The sequence below is a fragment of the Lates calcarifer genome, linkage group LG1, assembly GCF_001640805.2.
Source record: "Lates calcarifer isolate ASB-BC8 linkage group LG1, TLL_Latcal_v3, whole genome shotgun sequence".
NCBI lineage: Eukaryota > Metazoa > Chordata > Actinopteri > Centropomidae > Lates > Lates calcarifer.
The window spans coordinates 10,256,254-10,277,140 of record NC_066833.1 but is presented as its reverse complement, the minus strand read 5'-3'; the positions used below and the strand labels follow the sequence as shown (position 1 = coordinate 10,277,140).

The window sequence follows — 20,887 nt, the reverse complement described above, 5'->3', positions numbered from 1 at the left end:
GCTTTAAATTCAGCCTCTGCTTTACTCTAATCTGAATCCTGCTGATGTAGGACTATCATAAATTATTCAACCAAGAGCGGACTAAAAATATCTTACATGGGTAAAAAATACCCCCTCCACCTCCTCCTCCCCGGGGTCCCTCCCCAGCACTCCACTGTGTTCACATCCATAAGTTAAAAACCACATCCAAACATGACAGAGATAGATGAAGTTACCTTCACCCTCCACACTGTCTGTGATTTTCATCTCCTGGCCCGTGGTGAACGGCTCGGACTGGCCGGGGGGTTTGGGTTGCTGGTGGTGGTGGTTGGTGAAGCCATCCGGGGCGCACTGGCCGTTCCGCACCGTGGCCGGGCATGGATCCACTATAGTCGGGTCTGGGACAGGGCAGGACTCTTGGGTCGCCGGGTCTGTCATTGTTGCTGCAGTTGTTGTTGTTTGTTGTTTTGTTTTCAGGCTCAGAGGCAGAGGAGAAGATGAAGATAAAGGGGGGAAAAAGGTTTCACGCCGGTTCGCTGAGTGCAGCAGCCATCCAGCGCGTCCAGTCAGCCACCGGTGTCGACTCAGTTGCGCAGGGGAGGAAGATAAGAGATGGCGATAAGAAAAGATGGGGGATAAAGGATTTATCTCCCCGGCATCAGCGGCGAAACAACTCCCTCCCTTTCTCTCTTCTACCTGTGTGTGAACTCAACACAGCGAGGAACAGCTCTCCAGCCTGGATGTAGAGACCCAGTCCGGCTCAGGCAGTTGGAGATACTTTAGGGTTAGATGCGGCGATGCGATAAAATGCTGAGATCTGCTGTGGCTCTGGCAGGCGGTGCCAGCAAGTTTTTTTTCCCTCCTCCCCTTCGTCCTTCTCTCCTCCTCTCAGAACTCAGCACTTAATTCAACATACACACCGCTTCATGAAAAACTAAGTGACATGTGTCCTGAATCTCTCAGAGATGTTCAAGCTTTCTATGAATTATCTTTACAAAAGACTAAACTTTAATCCTAGAGAACTGTTATTTATAAAGCAACATATTAAGTCAAAATGAGTTACACTGATGCTCTATAATAATGTCACATGATCACACTGATTCTCGGTTATCGACTTTCTTTCACACCCTAACCTTTTCAATGGAAGATCAACCATTGAGTTCATCACTGGGCTACATGATTAACCACCAGGGGGCGCCTAAACGCAGCGCTGTGAGCAGGTGAGATCCTGAGCAGTTTGACTCTGACTGGTTCCACGTGCTGCAGGTCACTTATTCTCAGCTGACTCAGCAAAAGTCATGCAAATGCAAAAATGAAGCTCTGAGTGATATCACTTCATGGTTCAGAATATCAGCTATTAATCACATTAACCAGCCAGTCAGACCACTGATAACTGTCTGCTTGGTTTTATATCAAAATTCTTTCAAATACAGTGTATTAAGTAGTTCAAACTAGTAACACAAGCATTTCTGGGGAGACTGCTGCCAGTGGGGAGTGCTGTTACCATGGGGGGGTGTGGTTGGTCTGCAACAGTGTGCAGGTGGGTGGTGCATGTTAAAGGAACATCCAGATAAATGTCTGGACCCAAGGTTTCACAGCTGAACAATGTGTTGTAACAAATGGTCAGTGTTAATTACTTCACTGTGAGTGTGTGGCGGATCAGTGTGTATATAATAATATCAGTCAGAGGAACCAAACCAGTTCTTTTATGTCAATACTTTAACTATATTTTACTGCTAGTATCATTGTATTTTTACGTAAGTAGGATTTTTCATGCAGGATTTTTACTTGTAATGCAGTATTTTTGCTGTATTAGTATTTTTACTCAGTGCCTCTTGCAGCACTGCTTGTTTTATAGACTAGGTAATAAATGACCAGGGTGTCCCAGCAGACATTCACCTGTCGGTCATTGGTTTCAGGCTGAGGGAAGGCAGTGAATCTATCAGTTTTGCTCACATTTGTTCTAAGAAATCTCCTGCTGCAGACCTCCCAAGTTTTTCGGAGGATAATCAAAAGGATGAAGGTTGATATTCATAATCATATTTTACCAAAGGAGTGGCCCGATTTGAAACAGGTAGGCACTATGAAATACATATTCATGAAGGATCTAAGGAGGAAGGATCTTTGTGACAGCCTGGTACCTTAACCTTAAGCCTTGAGTACATACAATTTATGGGCTGGATCTCATTTTGTGTGGTTCAGTCGGTTTTTTGAAAAAAAAAAAAAAAAATCAATCTTAGTATCAGCTCTGTGTCAGGCAGAGCTTCTACCTTGAATTCAGTGCTATTAAATACCAGTAAAATAAAATGTACGGCACTATCCCATTGGAGTGTCAGCGAGGAGTTTAACAGCTCACTCCATACGTCTGTGTTCTCTACGGTTGGTTAAAGTTTAATCAATAGGCAGCACTGGCCTTGCTCTATCTCATCCTGCTCTTCTGTCTTTGTCACTGTGGAGGCCTGGCCTTAGCTAATGATTCCCCACATTTAGAGCGGGACAGGAGACGTGGCCTGCAGATGGGTGTCCTCACACTCACACAGGCTCTCCATGCGTCTTTCTCTCTGTATACATTGCACATGTCTGTCCTATTATTGTATTTCATATCAAGCCCTCATCATAAACAGATTTTTAAGGTTAACTTTTTACTAACTCTAACATTCATATGTATTTATTACATTGAAAGCTGGCTGCTACTGAGAGACATAGACATCACGCCTGTAAAAGTTCAAGTTAAACCCATTTTGCATTTTGTAAAGCTGAAGATTCTCTCTGAAGATTCAGTCCTACTGATCTGCAGGGATATGAAATGGGGCTTTACTGACTGTACTGCTCACGTAGATCATTTGTGGCTTCATCTGTATGCAAAAGAGTCAACAACCTCAGATGGCATTCGCTCTGACTTATCCAGGGTGTTGGAGTGGATAGTCCTCAGGATGTATTAAAGCTTTGCAGATGGGATAAAATAATCAATTGAGGCTTTTTTAGCAAGGCACGTGGGGGATATCAAACCATGCTCTTGTTTATATGGAGATTTTACACATTTTCATAACCCAGATAAGTAATCTAATGCACAGCATGTTTTTTAGTGTGTGATATTCAAAGACTGGACAGTAATTTATCATGTTTTGCATGTGTTTCAGAGGTATGGATATGATGGGTTTGTCCAGCTTCACCATCACTGCAAGGTGAGTCCACATATATATGTTTTTTCTATGCGTGTACAGAGAGGGCACAGCTACGGGAGCCCTCATGCAACTACACTGCGTACTATGCTGGGCACACAGCAGGTTCTTCCCGGCTGCACCCCACCCTGTGGACCTGTCAGGCCGGTCCTGGCTGTGTTAGCAGCTGCAGAGCTCAGCACGGTGCCACTGCATCAGCAGAGAGATTCACTTTAAACACAGAGGCAACACAGCAGAACACAGAGCTGATAAAACTTCTTGCAGCAGACGCTGGATGAGCTTTTGGCTTCAGCTAATTGCACATGCAGACAAACAGTTGAATGCATCAAACTGATGCTTACAAACATAAGCTGTGTCTGGTGATGAACATCTGTTTAAGTCCTTATGTCAGTATCAGAACCAAGATGACTCAAAGCCACATGGTAACATAAGTGTAGATTCATTCAAGATAAGAGAATTTTAATTACAGCCATTAACAGGGGGGTGAACTAACCAGATGTTGTTTGTTTATTTCAGTCTGCAGTTAAATATATATCACAAACATATTGACAATTTGTCTGTAATACAGTTTTAATGTGAGGTGTTTACATGTCATATGTGTACCATGGAGATATGAATCAGCAGTCTGCTGCCATCATGTGGTTGTACTTTGAAATGTTATAAAGACACATAAACTCATGAGCTGGAGAATTGTAAACTTAATGAGTGAAATGACTAAGCTCAAGACTCTGCAATGTTGAGACAGTGTGACTGGTGTTGATTCCCTGCTCCAGGGTGAAGCAAAAATGATGAAGGATGGGAAGTTGTTCCGAGTGATTCAGGAAAACTGCTGGGATGCCGACGCACGCATTCAAGACATGGATCAACATGGTACAGACACAGACATAAAAGATGTGAAAAGAAATGTTACAGCTTGTTATTTTATCATGACTAAAAACAATGCTTCCGTTCATGATCTTCAGGTGTGACCGTTCAAGCCCTCTCTACTGTTCCTGTGATGTTCAGTTACTGGGTGAGTGTAATGCAGTATTATGTTTTATTGCTGTGTGCTGAAGTCCTGAAACTACAGTGTGTTGTTTACTGTGGCCTGACTTGTTGTGAGCTGCATCTACCCACTCATGTAAAAAAACAAAAGAAGAGCAAATTAAATTTGAGGTTTTTGGTGCAGCACTCGCTTGCAAAGCGGCTGAACTCTCTTTGTTCTTCCTCAGTCACAGAGGCATCAACACTAAGATGAAGAATCTATGACTAAAATGCATTTCAGCTTTCACAGATATATTTACCTGTTTTCCTTTTATTTTCGGATGGCCAGGCCAAACCTCATGACACACTGGATCTCTGCGTCATTTTAAATGACAATTTGGCCGAGACGGTGCGTAGTCACCCTAAGAGGTTTGTGGGCCTGGGAACGCTGCCCATGCAAGCTCCTGACTTGGCCGTCCTGGAGATGAGGCGCTGTGTGAAGGAGCTGGGCTTCCCTGGGGTGCAGATTGGCTCACATATCAACAACTGGGACCTCAACGCCTCTGAACTCTATCCCTTCTATGCTGTGAGACACTGCATACTTTAGTATTTGCTTATATTATAACATAATTCCTGATGAATGCAGTTGCAAATGTGCCCATGTTCACAATTCACCGGTTAGACTGATGACACAGTGACAATCCTTTGTATTCAAAGGTCAAGGTCTCATTCATGGAAAAATACTGATCCTGCAGTGTGTCCTCTCCACAGGCAGCTGAGGAGCTGGGCTGCTCCATATTTGTCCACCCATGGGACATGCAGACAGATGGGAGGATGGCTAAGTATTGGCTGCCCTGGCTGGTGGGTGAGGGAGTAGGAACAGTAGATACTGAGTATCTCCCTGGTCTATAGTCAGTAGAAAATAAAAGCATTTTTCTTGCATCTGTTCATCTGAAATGACTGAAATTGATCCATGTTTAATTATATCTGCATAAAAAACCATCAGCAAGAACACAGCATGTCTATTGTTTCCTGTGAGGACTGATGAAGCCTTCAAAAACAACCATGTTTAAAATTCACATTGGTGCTGATTTTCTTTGAGCATTTTAGCTTACACATCATTTGATGTGATGATTGTAACCAATGATGCTCCATTTTGTTTGCCACTTAGAACAATAACCCACTGACAGAATGTGAAAAGAGAGGTTATACGTTGTTGTCTTTTCCATCACAAAGGCATGCCCTCAGAGACAACCATGGCTATTTGCTCGATGATATTTGGAGGTGTCTTCGAGAGATTTCCTAAACTGAAAGTCTGCTTTGCTCATGGAGGTACAGAAGAGACCAGATGTTGACGGTGTATTTTAAATGTAGTACATTAAAGACACAACAGAATAATAAGGGCACTGAGGTGTTAACCTCAAAGCATTCCCACTGTATCCTCATTTTAAGGTGCAGTGGGACTCTGTGTGTTGATGTTTGAAATTAAATATTTTTTGCTCGTCTGGTTACAGGCGGTTCTTTCCCATTCACCATTGGCAGAATTGAACATGGCCACACGGTCCGGCCTGACCTGTGCGCAGTCGACAACAAGATCAGCCCACGGAAATACCTCGGATCTTTCTACACTGACTCCCTAGTTCACGATCCCACCTCCCTGAAGCTGCTCGTCGATGTTATCGGGAAAGTGAGCTTCATTCATTCAACACTCGCCATGTCTTACTGGTGGTCAGAGAGGGCCCATACGCTGTAAAGACACTGAGGGAGTCTGGAGAATGAGTGGGTAGTTTGAACACATCAGCAGTTATTTCTGTAACACTACTTTAACCTTGGATACAAAAACTGCATGCCAGGGCTTGGTAAAGGTCATACGGTGCTGCTCTGATGTGTGGAGGCACTCTGAGTCTTTACAGTGGTTCTACTGATCACAGTAACTAGTCCTGCTCTCATCCACTTTGACAAAAATACTGTTGATGTCAACGTTGCAATAGTTTTCTAAGTTTGCATTTATGTATTTCCTGTGTCAGGATAAAGTGATGCTGGGAACAGATTATCCATTTCCACTGGGTGAGCTGCAGCCTGGATCACTGATTGAGTCAATGGATGAGTTTGATGAAACACTAAAGGTAAAGATATTTCCCTCTCCTCCCTGTAGAAAATGCAGATGAGTATCCCTGTCATGAATTGACTCTATAATAATAATGAAGTCTTCCAAAAATGGAGAAATCTCTTTAATCCTGCTAACTTTCAAAAGTAAATTGTGTCAGTGAAAGCATGAGTTTTAAAATCTTAAAGTACTGTATGCAGTCTGATGTATATTCCTTTGTTCTGCAGGATAAGCTACTTGCTGGAAACGCACTGGAATTTTTGGGCCTGAAACGAGAGCAATTTGAGTGAAATACAACTGCGATTCAGTGCAAAACACTCATTCAGACTTGTATATTTTGATGATTAAAAACATCATGTAGGTTGTATTGGAGATATAACCAATTTCATTGTGGTTTGATATAATGAAGTAAACATTTTACTGTCAGTATTTTGTGAAATGCCTTGTTTGTTTGAACTCAGTATTGAAAACACAAGTTCTTCTGAGAGTGGAGAATGGAGGCTGTTATTGATGATGGGAAAGAATGGTGTGTGATTAATCTAAATTACACTGGTGTTCTCTCCATCTCTGCTAGAAGTCATGTATCAATCACCAGCCTAGAGACACTGTATTAGCTGTAAATGGCCATGTGGCTGCTGCTGTGGCTGTTAAATTTGAGGACTCTGTGCATTCATATATTTATTTGCCCGCTTCCTAAATACATACAATGACATTACTCTGGTGAAGTCAGTCATTTATTAGCCTGTTCATGCATCTTACCGCGGGAACTGACCTAAATTAAACTCTCAGTTGTTCAAAAGTAACTTAAGAAACTAAAATGATTTGACACGCGTCGTCTTCTACTATTAAAACAACATAAGAATATTTACTAACGTGCAAGCTAAAGGTGTATGGAGGATACCAAAATCACTCACCATCGAAGAAGCCGTTGTTTCCTGTGCGACACTGACGTCACGTCCGCTTCGTCGATGCCCGAGTGAGCGACGGGGAGCAATGGCGGCGTGCCGGGGATCTTCGTCGAAATGGTTTTTCACCCGGGAGCAGCTCGAGAACACGCCGTCCCGCCGATGTGGAGTGGAACCAGATCGGGAGCTCTCCTACCGACAGCAAGCGGCGAATCTGATCCAAGACATGGGCCAGAGACTGAATGTGTATCCTTTGTAAACAAACTTACCCCTCGACTGGACTGGAGGTGGATATGGCGCTAACCATTGCAGCGAGCCGTCTACTAGCTAGCTAATTTTAAACTGACCGCCGAGGCCAAGGAGGCAGGTTTGAGGCTGGCACTTTTGTTTTGCGTTTGTTAAAATATGAACACGCCATACACTTAATAACATGAAATCCCAGCGTTACAATTTTACGTTTAGCTCCGCGCTAGCATAGCACGTCAACTAGCTAGCTGAGGGTTGATATATGAAAGGCCATTAGGCGAGTGTGCAGCTGTTGCTAACCACTTGTGCAAGACAATAAGGCAGTTTTTCCTCCTCACACCGATATAGCTTAGTCTAACCAATAACCAAGTACTTCGTCAGACCACGTAAGCTGACGTATAAAGTTTGTGTTGTGCTCTTTATTGCTATTGTGACATAGCACTAGGATACCATCAAGCTAAATCACTTGTCACATTGTCGTTGGCTCAGCAGCTAACTTATTTATTTTGGCCGTCTTCACTAATCTAAAACACTTGTTTAGTGCTAATATGTCGCCCAATGATGTGTGCCTCTTGGTCTCCAGATTAGCTATATTTATATTAGTGGCTACGTTTTAAATTGATGAAGTCCGGAATTTTCCTTGACCCACCCCGCAGCTCTCAATTAACAATAAATACAGCTATTGTTTACATGCATAGATTTTATATGCACCACTCTTTCACCAAATTCCATAGAAATGTAAGTATGCTCTTACATAACACTGCCACCTAGCATCACATGTTATGTAGACTGTGACAGAAATTACATCCTCTTGGTCGTTTGGGTATGGATTTAAACATCTTTATGCTTTTATACAGATAATATCTCCAACCACCTTATTCTTGGCTGCAAAAGTGGAAGAGCAACCTCGGAAACTCGAACATGTGATCAAAGTTGCACATGCTTGCCTAAATCCCCAAGAACCGCCTCTAGACACAAAAAGTAATGTAAGTTTGGGAAGCTCTGCATATTGTATGGTTGAAATTTTTTCCCCCTCTTTCCACATCTGTCTCTTCGGTTCTCTCAGTGGTCATGGTTTCCCTGTGTATGGTTTAACTGGCTGTGCCACATTCCCTCACCCTGTACTAAGGGCTTTATTTTTACTCATCTGGCCTGCTGTTGGTGTGCAACAAACACCTGCACCTAACAAGATTTACACTCATAGTAAAATGAACCTCTCTGTTTGGGAGGCTTTGGCCATTTGAAATCAGTTGTTAGAGGGATAGATTAATAGACTCATTACAATTGTGTTGTAATGACTGTCTATCAAACTTCAGGCATACCTCCAGCAAGCTCAAGAGCTGGTGATACTTGAATCCATAGTGCTGCAGACCCTGGGTAAGTAGTGGTGACTGGAGTGGATGACTTGAGCGAGAGAGAACACTTTTGTTTGTCATAATCATTACCATTGGTTTATCATTATTAGTAAGGGAGTAATGTTTATTTTATTCATCCCAGCCTGTTCAGTGAAATGTTTTATCAGCTACTGTATGGGTATATTGTCAAATATCTGTTTTCAATAAATCATGTAAAGGTGACATGTCATTCTCAAACTGCTGACGTTAGTCGTGAACTGTGATATCGATAAAGCTTTGGGGAATTTTTCACAAGAAGTTTTGACTAATTGTATCTGCATTTCGCTGCTGTGCAACACTTTATTTTACGGCTACAAGAACTTTTGCTCACTTATTGATTACGTTTAATTCTGAGAGTTGTCATCCAGAGTGAAAATGGTCAGACCTGAGTTGATTGCACTTAACCGATAACAACTTAAAGCATACATGAATGAATTGAACTGTTCAGGTGTAACATTTAGATACCTGTTAACCGTTAAAATGAGCGCTGGATTTGAATTGCTTCATTCGTAAAAATGACATGTCACCTCCTAACTGTGTTTGTGTTGAACTCACCTGTCATGTATTTTGTTCCAGGCTTTGAAATTACTATTGATCACCCACACACTGATGTGGTGAAATGTTCCCAGCTAGTGCGAGGTAGAGGCTTCCTTCTTTGCTCTTTGTGCCCTCTGGTCTTGTTTGTCCCACCTCAGATATGGGTGGGGAGGGGGGTGAAAACCTTGTTGGTTTAATGGCTACATGACCACACACCTTGTTCTTTTGATGACCCTTTAAGTTCATTGGATGACATAACACATTTACATTTACTGCCACTTGTTGGGCCAAGTCGAAGACTGAATTTTAATAATTAAGGACCGACTTTTAAGTTGTTGTAAACAAAATCGCATGTAAACTGGTCACATTAGTGCCTTAAACTTTGATTTCTTCATTTGATTAATTTGCCAAACTGAATATTTTTAAAATGAGAACATAAATTGATGATGATACAGTAACACTCGAGGCATTTCACTAATAATATTGAATTATCTCCTGCTTTCTTTGCTGACTTAATTTAGAAAGATCACCAAACTTTCTGAAAGTTCCCACAATGTAGCAACAGTTGGTGCCAAGTGTTGCTTTTAGTCTTGATCTTGGCCTAATCAGTGTAATGAAAATTCACTTTAAAAAGGCAAACATTCAGTTCCTGTCCTAATGATAATGAAATGCTTTGGCTTGCAGAAATGCTAATCCCTGTTTCCCTTCCCTATCTCTCTTATTTTCTTTTTGTCTCTTACAGCAAGCAAGGATCTGGCACAGACTTCCTATTTCATGGCTACCAACAGGTTGTTATCCTGCCCCTCCTTTGTTGCACTTTGACTGCACACCATAGCTTCCTGTAATGCAGGGTACCCTTTCAGTGTCCAACGGGCCCTACTTGCGCTGGTGGTTGTTGGGACGCTTGCCTCCTCCCCTCAGCTCCCCTCCCTTGTTCAAAGGAAGCGGGACAGGGTGGCTTGTAGCGTTACCGGCCCCAGCCGCAGTGCGGTGTATTGTACAAGGGACCATGTGTTGGCACAGATGGGTTGAATGCAAGATGTGAAGTGTAGTGGTGCGCTTGAAACCCACATGTTTGTTCGGTTGCGAAAAAGTGCATAATTCTAAAAGAGAAAGACACTTTGGTAGCCTGAATAGCAGCTAAAGATTTCACAGATGTAAACATTTCTCGTAGAGGTCCTTCCGGTAAGTACCGCAAATTCATTTTTAAAATTTCTTTTTCATATCCATTTGTTCAGAGTGCATTCTCTCCTCAGATATATTCAACTTTTACAATATTTGTCTTTTTTTCTTGCTCTACACCACTCTTTTCTATATGTAGCTCATGTAAAGTGAAACCTAATCGTGACCCATTAAGGACCTGCAAGATATGTAATGCATGTTAAGAAAGCCATTTAGTATCTCTTATGCACTCATCAAAATACATTTGGTGACTGTGAATTATTCTAAAGTGAGAACAGAATTCTCTCTGTTGATGTGACTTTTAGTAGAAAAACTGGGTCCTTAAAGGGTTTGTTCACAGTAGGCAGTGGTGGACAGAAATTGATATTCATGTAATTAATTTTGTCTTCAACTACTCCAAATAAGTTGACAATGTCTGGATGCTGACTGATCTTAAAATAGCTCAGTATTCTTACAAATTCCTGTATTTTAATTTAGTCCTGACTCACATCCTTCATGTTTGAAAGGATTTTTGATGAGTAGGTTAATGAGACAGGAGTTTGAAATGCATCATCAGTCAGGCGTGTAGAAACTGTCTGTGACTGACAGCTTTGTTTAAAGCCACCTGTAATCTGGCAGACCAGACTCCAGACATTGTACTGTGTCGCTGCACATGGCTACCATCCAGCATTGTGAAGTTACAGCTGCTCATACTGTTGAATCCAGTTATGATGTGCACCAAGTTTTCCCTGAGAACCTTTCATTCATCAAGACTGCAGTATCATGCTCATCACTTAAGTGTCTGACGTGATTATGGAAAACCAACTTAGGACTTAAAAACAACATTGGTTCACTAAAGAGAAAAAACAAAAACAAAACCTCTGATGGAAGTTTTAAAATGTTAAGTGTAGAGATACTTGGATGGTAGCCACTTGTTTCTTTTTTATTTATTTTGGATGTAATGTGGATATGTTGTACTGTCTAATTATGATCTATATTTACATTACTCTTCACTCTTGCAATTCAATTGTTTAAGAACAGCGTTTCACTCACTTAATGGGGTTTTCACCCTTGAGTCATAGATCAGTTAGCTGATATTTGACTTAGAAAAGCTCTCAGTATGGAGCAGAAATAAATTGTAATTGTTGATTTGGAGGACCTGCTAGATTTATCCCTTTTTAACACAGTCCAAATAAAGAGAGGCCGACACAGAGAGGTCTGTAGGAAGAGCCTCTCATCAGTCCGCTGTTCAATGATGCAACTGTCACAGGGGTGGCCTCAGGGCTCAGTGTGTTTTACAATGGGAAGACTACAGTTAGCCACTACATGTGGTCCCCCAGTCACTTCCCCTCACTTTTGTTTTCATGTCCCAACATTTAAACCAGCCGAGTTGTTCATAACAGAAATCACTGTCTCATGACACAGCTCAGTTCTTCCTTTTAAACACTCTGAAAATTACGTATTATCACCAGAGGTTGACATGAGAAGCTGTTACATTATCAGACCAAGTTTAACGCATCAACACAATCAAATAATGATCTGTCTTTTGCAACCAGTGCCACAAGTACATTAAAGCTGTCTGCTCCCTCTGCTTTTTTTCTCTTCTCTCCACATGTGGGACCAATCGTGACCACACCTGGCCTGCACTACCTCACTCCCACACTCATACCCTCACAAATATGTCAAATATTCACTCCTTCTTACACACACTGCACACACTCATCATTTGCACTTACCCACACACACTGTGCAGTCTACACCTCACTACCTTCTGCCTCCAGTACAAGCCCACAGTGATCGCCTGTGTGTGCATCCACCTGGCGTGTAAGTGGTCCAACTGGGAGATCCCAGTTTCCACTGACGGGAAACACTGGTGGGAGTACGTGGACAGCTCTGTCACACTCGAGCTGCTGGACGGTGAGATGAAATACATGTGTTTTACTTTGCCATATTGTATTACATTTAACAAATTTAACTTACAGCAATCTGTTTTATCTTGCTATAAATTTAGAATAGCAAGCTTTTCTGTACAGTTGTGTTTTGCAAGCATTAACCTTGTGAAAGCTCATAGAATGAATATATTTTAAGAGTGAGTGAATGAGTGTGAACTTGAGGGTGTTTGATGACTACGTTCTTGTTTCGTATTTGCAGAGTTGACCCACGAGTTTCTGCAGATTCTGGAGAAGACGCCCAGCCGGTTAAAGAGGATACGCAACTGGAGGGTAGGACATAATGCTGCACACTTGAAAGTCAAAAGGCAGTTCTGGCAACATTTAAAATGGCTGTTGTACGATGAATGTACACTCCATTTTTGCAAATAATTAAACAACAGTATTGGTGGCGATTACACATTTTAGCTCATGCAGGCTTACATTGATTATTTAAACCAAATAACCAAACTCCACGCAGCCTCACAAATCTCGTTCTGCTCTCTAGGCAACACAAGCTGCTAAAAAGCCCAAGTCGGACAGCTCCCAGCTGACAGACAACTCCTTTGCTGGGCCTTCCATGCTCCAAGACCAAGGTGATGCATCACTTCCTGGAGTCTCCTCCTCCAACCCAAGTTTTTCCAAAGCTGCATTCACCGTGTCCCTGCCTGGTCAGTCTGGAGGTGTACCCCTGTCTCTGGACACCATGGCTAGCGCATACAATCCTGCTAGCCATAGCGAGTGGCCCCAGGCCAAACCGAGCCAAGCAGGGTACCCTTCCACCTGCATCAAACAGGAACCCCTCAGCATCCCTCACCAAGAGCAGACACTATCCCTACAGACCTCCACTTCCTCTTTGCTCCAGCATCCGCCGATATTCAACACTGAGAAAACAGTAGACTTCAAACCTGTTAAACAGGAACATAAAGGAGCTGGTGGGGGTGGCAAGCATCAGGCACCACCTCAGCCTGCGTATCCACCTCCAGTTCAGCATCCTCCACCACAACCTTCTCCAGCTCAGAAACTGTCTCTGGACAAATACAGAGAGAAGCATGCTGCAGAGCTGACTGGCTTGGGGCAGAAACGTCGGCAAGAGCAGCATGGAGGAGTAATGGATTGTGATGCGAGGGGAGAGATGTCGTCTTCCTCCTCTTCTACCTATGCACCGTCATCTATGGGTCAAGGAGACCATAGAAAACATTCACAGTCCCACCAAACGTCCCTCGGTGGTGGTAGCAGCACCACCGCCTCCCCAATGAAAACTAAAGTCCCTTCCTCGTCAGCTTCAGGGCAAGACAGACGTCATCACAGTGACAAACGGGACAAAGGCTCACTCAAACTCCGCCTGGCCGTTCCTGGGTCTGGCGGCAGCGCCCAGCTGGACAAAAGTGGACAACCCAGCAAAGACGAGCTTAAGATGAAGATAAAAGTTTCTTCATCAGAGTGCCACAGCTCATCAGACGAAGGCATGGCTGCCAACAACAACAACAAGAGTAAACATTCCAGCCCGCTGGTGAGTAAGGAGAAACATCGTGGAGCGGAGCACAACCTCCATCGCCATCACAAGCACAGTCACCCTCACACACACAGCGGCAACGGGCGAGGAGGCCCTGAGGGGCCGGGTGGCGGGGGAGGTTTGCTGCGCGGTCCCCCGGGACTGATCAGCATGGAAGGGACAACGCTCACCGCTCCTGGATCCACCTCTTTGTCTTCATCCATGTCGCGCAAGAGGGCGCACCCAGAGGTCAGCCACAACCACCACCCTCCCTCCTCGTCCTCCACCTCTTGTTCCAAAGTGAGCAAAATCTCCAAGGGTGGCTCTGGTGCTGCAGGTACCTCTTCTTTTTCTTCCCCCTTTTTTTCCCCTTTTGCTTCCCTCCTGTACTGCAGTGTGTCTCATCTGGCTTGCAGCTCTTTGGCTAACCTCCCTCCCTCCCTCCCTCCTCTTCCTTATTCTTGTGTCTCCTCCTCCCTTCCTGTCACACCCAGGTGGGCTGCGGACCTCTCAGCAGTTCCCTCCTCCTAGTGAATCGCCACATGAAGTGGGAGAGCAGAGACACTGAGTCCGCCGCTCTGCAGCTGTGGCCAGCACATGGAAATGGCATCAAACTACTCACAGTTGAGACTTTGAAGACTATGCTCACCTCCTTGTTAAGTGCCCTAGAAAAAATAACTCTTTATGTGATGATAAACCCTTTACTGAAAGGCAGAAAAAACCTCCAAAAACACAAAAAGTATTGTTGGACTTCTCAATTTCCAAGAGACGAGAGAGATGAAAATTATGCTTCCTGACTGTCACATCTCCGGGCTGCGACGCTCAGTCCTGTTTTTCTGTTAGTGAATTATTGAATTGCTGCTTGGTTCTCCTTCCTCCTCGAATGAGTCTAGGAATGTGCAAAGGTGGGTGGATGTGAGTGATGTGGGGAGGGGTTGATTGTGTGATTCCACCGGGGGGGATGGGGGGATTTAGTCCTTTCCTACATTTCAAAGCTCCGTACGGGGGAAACAAAAGTATTACCAGTACTATAAAAGGCATAGAAGGTGCACTTTGTTAATTTTCTTCCTCTATTTTTTTTAATAAGTAATTTAATTGAATCATATTTCTGCAGTTGGATGAAGGAAGCCAGTGGCAAGCTGGAGATGAGTTCAAGTTATGTTTGCTGGCATTCCATTTAGTACTGTTGATGGATGCAATTTTTTTAGGTGTAAAGTTTCATCTCCTCAATTACTTTCTTGTCTTGATTTCTTTTATACTTAAGTACTGTGCGTATGATTTGCATGTTTCAATCATCAAAGGGATTTAAAAGGAGAGAGCTTACTTACTGTTTACAGGAAGGAGATAAATGTACATACGTTTTTGTATGTTTAAAGAAAAAAAGCTATACCATGACTACTCAGGTTTGGAGCTGCTTGTAAGTATAATAAGATAACTATAATAACTATAAAGACTTTTATTTTGTTGATCTACCGTCTGGGCATCGTCGGGTAAATGATTGCAGCATTCCAGTGGTGTGTGCTTCTTACAGCCTTCCTACAGAGGGTGCTGTACTGTGCTTTTCCATCACAGGAAACATCAGTTGATGCCCTCAGCAACACAGGCACATTCAGCACCTACTAATCACATCAAAGCAATGCAATTTGTACCAAAAATTATTTTTTTGGACCTAAGTAGACCTTAAGCTGGACGCCAAAGGTTTTGCCTCAAAAAGAAAAAAAAAAAACAGCTGACAAGTACAATAGTAGTGTGCTGTTAAAGTTTACATAACCCTTTTTATTTTGAAGTGCAACAGACATAATTTCATGACATGAAGCTGTAGCCCTTTAGATGTCAGCCCATAAAAGGGATACATGTGTTATTCAGTCACTCACTCAGAAGGTACTATAAAAGAAACACACTTGTTGGCTCTTTCCATTTCACCAACAGTTGACAGAACAGTAACTAATTGGCCATATGCAGGATGAACCTCAAGAATCTGCAATGTGGACGTGCTTGATCGTTTTTGTCACTGACGTCCTCATCTATTTGGTTGAATTTCCATCTCTACATCAGTTTCATACATTAAACTCTATTGTTCTAAAATTTTGAAATGACCCAGTCCCCTCTGTTCTCGACTGGGTTACTCTTTTATTTTTACTGTGCAAAATACCTAGTAACCCTGAGGCTGGGTTGTTTGTACCCTCATTAGGGGTTTTATAGTTGGGCACACAGAACAACTGCAGTTGTGGACAAATGAGCATAAGCCACTCTTTCCATCCTTTTTTTCTTTTCATTATTATGAATAAACTTCAAAGCTGCCGCTATCCTGACAGTATAAGTTCTGGATTGTTGCCGTTGTTTTCTTACACAGACTGTATATCTATGTTGTTAGACTCCAGGAGGAAAGAGACTTACTGATTTGTGGATCTGAATATAAGGAGATATACCTGCACAGTGGCTTATAGTCATGAAAAGTTATGGTGTCTCCTCAGCACACTTTTAGTTCACATTCTCAGCAAAGAAAAATAAAGGTTAGCTTATAATGTAAGATATGCTACAATGTGGATTAAACACACTTTATCAGAACCTAAATATACCATACCGGACAGAGACCTAGAGTCACACTGTATAAATGTAAAATTACAGTATTAACAAGATTGGCACGTTTCTAATATTGTCATAAAAAATACCTGTAACTTAAGTGTGAACTCTATCTTGTTAGATTTTATAGGTTCTATTAATGTTCCAAGTGAAATGTAAAAAAGTGCTTCTTGTGTAGCTCATTTTAAAATTCAGCTAAAGAATGTAAAGTCTACATTTTCACTCTTGATATACTTGGTATTGTAGTGCTGAGAGAGGTCAGGGACACATAGCCAGTGCCTCATGCTCCAAACACTGACACTACTGCTGCATCACTGGGGATAGGAAAAATACTTTGTGTTTTGATTCACCAGTCTAAATTAAATCAATAAATGTCCCCTTGAACTCAAAAATATTCTGTTTTAGTCTAACTCTTTGTTAACCACACAGTCCCTGTGGGTGACCACAGCAGTTCTTTTTCTGTGTTTCCCAAGAGTTCACCCCAGTCTCATTTTTGGGGATGAATGAGTGCTTCAGGAGCTGGTCTGCAGATGGCCGTAGTCTCTGGTCACTGGATTTGAGAGAAAACAATTGGAGATTAGGGAGCTTCTTCCCAAACATGTCTTTAAATAGAAAAATATACAGATACATGGTCTCACCCTGTCAAGCAGATTTTTACAAAATCCTTGGCATTATCAGAAAACCCATCTGGTAAGGAGGGCATCAACCCTCTCTGAGCTCCAATGTAGAATAAGGCAGCCATTTTGTCCATGTGTGCCAGTGGTGGTTTACCTGTTGCCATCTCAAACACTGTACAACCTACGCTCCATATATCTGACTTCCTGCCATATCCTGTCTCATTGATAACCTAAGAGGTCAGAACAGATTAAAAGGAAAAGTTTAAGTTCAGTGAGTCACTGAAACAAGCGGAAGCAATTCAAAAAGAGTCAGATGAGAAGACCACCTAAAAAGGATGCTCCATATCTACCTCTGGTGCCATCCAGTAAGGTGTGCCATGGACAGACTTAAGAAGGTCTCCACTGTTGCTTGCAGTATGGTTCAGGCAGCTGAGACGACGTGCGCAGCCAAAGTCTATGAGCTTGATGACGCCGGTGGGCATCAGCATGACGTTGTTTCCCTTCAAGTCTCGATGAATCACCCTGTTCAGGTGAAGATAGGCCACCCCTTCCAGGATCTGATGGGTGTACAGAGCTAGGACTCGCTCTGGCAGAGGACCAAACCTGAGGGCAGGAAAGGGAACAATGATGCCTCAGTTGTGACAAGACATCACAAAAAAGCTTAGCGTTAGGACAGATGCTTGTGGTCAGTTACTTCGGCTCAACCCTAACCTGTGAAGGATGCTAGCGATGGATCCTCCAGGGATGTACTCCATGAAGATGGAAACCACGTGCTGATGAAGAAAGGTCCCCAGGAAGCCCACGATGTTGGTGTGTCTAAGGGTTTTAAGAAGCTCCACTTCCCCCTGCAGACGACAGTAATCCCTCTTCGCAGCGTCAGGGTCAGAGGTGTCCAGACTCACCTGCTTCACAGCTATCAGCTGGCCCTGGCTGGTCAGGCCACAGTACACCTGGTAAGAAGGCAGCACCTGTTAGCAAGAGATAGTTGAGCATCGGGACCTGCTTTTTTCCTCTTGTTCTTGACTGTGTTACTGGCTTTACTTAGTTATTCTATATTAGCATGCTTACTGTCCCATAGGCTCCCCTGCCGAGCACTTCCCCCTTTGTCCATGTGATGGTGTCATCGACAGCCACCCCTGAGCCAAGCAGAGCAGCACTGTCTGTTGAAATAACCTGAAATAAAACACGCAGAATGAAGGTAAGCAACTGACTGTAGCAATTTAAATCGTTCACAAATTTGCATTTGAACAAAAAACAAGTGGGGAACCAACTAGTTCGTCATCATCCTTTGAGTCTTTTCTCTCGTAAAACTGAAAAATACTGTTTGAAAACACCTCCCATAAAGGATAAATCTCTCTGTGTCACTGATCTAAGCCCTCTTGTGAGGGATCTCCATTGTGTCATGGTTTAGAAGAACACTTTTATTTCTTTCAGCTATAATTTTAACCGAAGAGTTTACCTCAGGAAATGTATTTCTTCCTGATACGGCATCTTCCTCTCTGCTGGACTCCTTTTTGCTTGATTCCATGTTTTCAGGACACAGGCCTACAGACACATCCCTCTCATCCAGTGAGATCAGCTCCTCAGCCAGACATTGCAGCAGGTCATCTGTCAGTGGCCCATCTCCCACTTCCTCCAGAAACTTCTGGTAAACTGGTGACATAATGGTGTGGCTGCTGCTGCTGCTAGAAGACGTCCATGTGTTGATCTTCGGCTGGTGGGAGCTTTGAGGTAAGACGGACTCAGGAACTGGTCTGTTAAGGCTTCCTGTTGATGAATCCCCAATAATTTCTTGCATATTCACAAGCATCTGATTATTATCTTTAGAATGAGATGAAGCTGTTGACGGAGTCAGTGTTTTGTCATCAGATTTTAATGTTTCAGACCCATATTTAGAAAGAGCCTCCTCTATGGTAGATAACGTATGATCTTCAGTTTTTTCTTGAGCATTCTCATGACAGATCTCCCCATGCTTGGAGAGAACTAACTTGGTCTCCAGTATAGCCTTACTGTCCTTTTTATAAGTGCCTTTCCTTGATACAGCCCTAGAAGACCCGAGTCTTGCCTTGTTTTTAGTTGAAACCACCATAGTCTCCCCTGGGCTTCTCCTCAGCTTACACTGAGGTTGTTTCAAGGGTTTGTGTTTGACTTTATGGGTCTGTTGCATCTTCCTAGATGGTGCAGATTGCACTTGTCTGTCCTTTGTTTTCTCACAGGAGCTTGAAACCCTTAGGTTTTCATAGACAGGGCCTGCAAACATCTCGTAGATGGCTGGTCCTTCATCCCCGCTCTGTATCTGCTGAAACATGTCTTTGTAGGTGATGAAGTCCACAGCAGATTTAGACCTCGGTGTCCCTGCCACACTGAACCTCTTCAACTGCCGGGCGCTCTTCAGCTCCCTCACTGGTGGTTGAGCTCTATCGTTGTTTGGCTTGTCCGGATTTGCTCTGTTGCTCTGTGGATGATCAACAGCCTTCTTTCGTGGTGATGGGGTGTCAGTGCTGCGAAATGCACCCTTTGTTGATTTAAGCTTCGATTTTCCTTTAGTGACTGCGGCCTCTCCGCTAATAATCAGCTCAGGGCTTTTCCTAGTCTTATCCTTGACTTGTGTAGAAAGTGAAGAGTACTTCAAGTTGCTTTTGGACTTATTCCAACTTATGATACTTCGGTCTTTATGTGCTAGTAGATTGAAGGACTGGTTGGTTGCTCTTAGTTCACAGTTCTTGCTGTTTCTTCTCTCCTTTTTTTGGACAGGGTTTAAAGCTTTCAGCATCTTCTTATCTGTCTTGGGATCCACATCTGACAGTGGAGGGTTTACAGCTGTAGTAAAGAGCTGATTTTTCCCCACAGCAGTGCTGGTATTTAACTTTGCATCCTCAGCACTATAAAGGATTTGGTTATCTACATGAGTTTCTTCATCACTGGGATCCTGCATTGTCCCTTCTGTCTGTTGTACATGCTGTAGTTCATCTCTGTAATTCCCTTCAGAGTGTACAATAGCATCACCTTGCTCATTATTTATATTAATTGTAATTCCATGGGTAACGTCAATCTCAGGGTCTGTGGTGGAGCACACATGGATCTTCTCTGTAGACTCTGATGTGATTGGCATTTCACTGTCTCTAATATGGTTCTTAGTGTCACCTTGTTTTGCATAGTTACATTTTGTAAAGGAATGATTGGCAACTGTCTCTTTTGTATAACTCATATTGGTGGCTTTGCCTTCACAGTGAGAGTTAATGGCTTTTTCATTGCTGAGAGGGTCACCTTTTTTATTGACAGTCTCTCCATCCAGGTTATGTGCTGATCTGTGGATCGGAGGAATCTGACGAATCCTCGACTGAACGTTAAAATGCTGCCTTGTCTCCTCAACCAAATCAGCCTCAGTGGAGCTCCCAACCTTTGAATGCTGCAACAGCCTGTCTCCAACAAAATTCAGATTGCTGTCCTCTGGAGCTCTCTCCTGTACGTCCCTCTCATCATCCTCCAGATCAATAGAACTCTGGCTGCTGCTGCTGGACCTGCTCTCTTCACTGTCGCCCTTGGTAGTAGTCAGAGGTCCAGTGCGTGGGCTGCCCCGAGACAGCCTCTCTCTCCTCAGCCAGTTCCTGGAGCACAGCGGGCTCCGGCTGATGGGCTTCAGGGGAACGTGGTGCTTTAGCGCTGGCAGAGCTGCACTGTCTCTGGGCCTGCTGTTCAGCGGTGCCAACAGCTTGGGTGTTCGGGGATGCAGAGCTGGCAAGAGACCCTGGGAGAACTACAGAGAATAAAGACACTGATGGTAATTCAA

At 43.3% G+C, this 20,887-nt stretch overlaps 5 protein-coding genes across 5 annotated transcripts in view; 3 read left to right on the top strand and 2 right to left on the bottom strand.

Moving 5' to 3' along the window:
- The window catches only part of tmem163a (transmembrane protein 163a), a 51,702-nt gene extending 50,809 nt beyond the window's left edge, over positions 1–893 (bottom strand). Inside the window, exon 1 of the mRNA XM_018682287.2 lies at positions 216–893. Coding sequence (XP_018537803.1) covers positions 216–417 — 202 coding nt within the window. The 5' untranslated portion in view covers positions 418–893. The remainder of the gene's footprint in view (positions 1–215) is intronic.
- A 974-nt stretch (positions 894–1,867) lies between these two features.
- On the top strand, positions 1,868–6,657 carry acmsd (aminocarboxymuconate semialdehyde decarboxylase). The gene is made up of 10 exons (XM_018682286.2): positions 1,868–2,053; positions 3,120–3,164; positions 3,935–4,031; positions 4,124–4,173; positions 4,474–4,710; positions 4,896–4,989; positions 5,361–5,456; positions 5,639–5,811; positions 6,152–6,250; positions 6,459–6,657. The coding sequence occupies exons 1-10, from the start codon at positions 1,997–1,999 to the stop codon at positions 6,519–6,521; spliced, it is 1,011 nt and encodes a 336-aa protein (XP_018537802.1). The 5' UTR covers positions 1,868–1,996; the 3' UTR covers positions 6,522–6,657.
- A 502-nt stretch (positions 6,658–7,159) lies between these two features.
- On the top strand, positions 7,160–12,374 carry ccnt2a (cyclin T2a). The gene is made up of 7 exons (XM_051070101.1): positions 7,160–7,382; positions 8,039–8,120; positions 8,240–8,368; positions 8,699–8,759; positions 9,353–9,415; positions 10,056–10,498; positions 12,228–12,374. Exons 1-6 carry the CDS (start codon positions 7,225–7,227, stop codon positions 10,133–10,135), a joined length of 573 nt encoding a protein of 190 aa, XP_050926058.1. The 5' UTR covers positions 7,160–7,224; the 3' UTR covers positions 10,136–10,498; positions 12,228–12,374.
- On the top strand, positions 10,505–16,217 carry LOC127138958 (cyclin-T2). The gene is made up of 4 exons (XM_018682285.2): positions 10,505–12,391; positions 12,626–12,696; positions 12,911–14,234; positions 14,392–16,217. The coding sequence occupies exons 1-4, from the start codon at positions 12,154–12,156 to the stop codon at positions 14,463–14,465; spliced, it is 1,707 nt and encodes a 568-aa protein (XP_018537801.2). The 5' UTR covers positions 10,505–12,153; the 3' UTR covers positions 14,466–16,217.
- LOC127142373 (mitogen-activated protein kinase kinase kinase 19) lies at positions 14,760–20,873 on the bottom strand. Its single transcript, XM_051070091.1, has 6 exons — positions 18,557–20,873; positions 18,166–18,270; positions 17,809–18,047; positions 17,448–17,700; positions 17,119–17,327; positions 14,760–17,030 (listed from the first exon to the last, which is right to left on the bottom strand). Exons 1-6 carry the CDS (start codon positions 20,303–20,305, stop codon positions 16,898–16,900), a joined length of 2,688 nt encoding a protein of 895 aa, XP_050926048.1. The 5' UTR covers positions 20,306–20,873; the 3' UTR covers positions 14,760–16,897.
- Between the last annotated feature and the right edge of the window lie 14 nt (positions 20,874–20,887).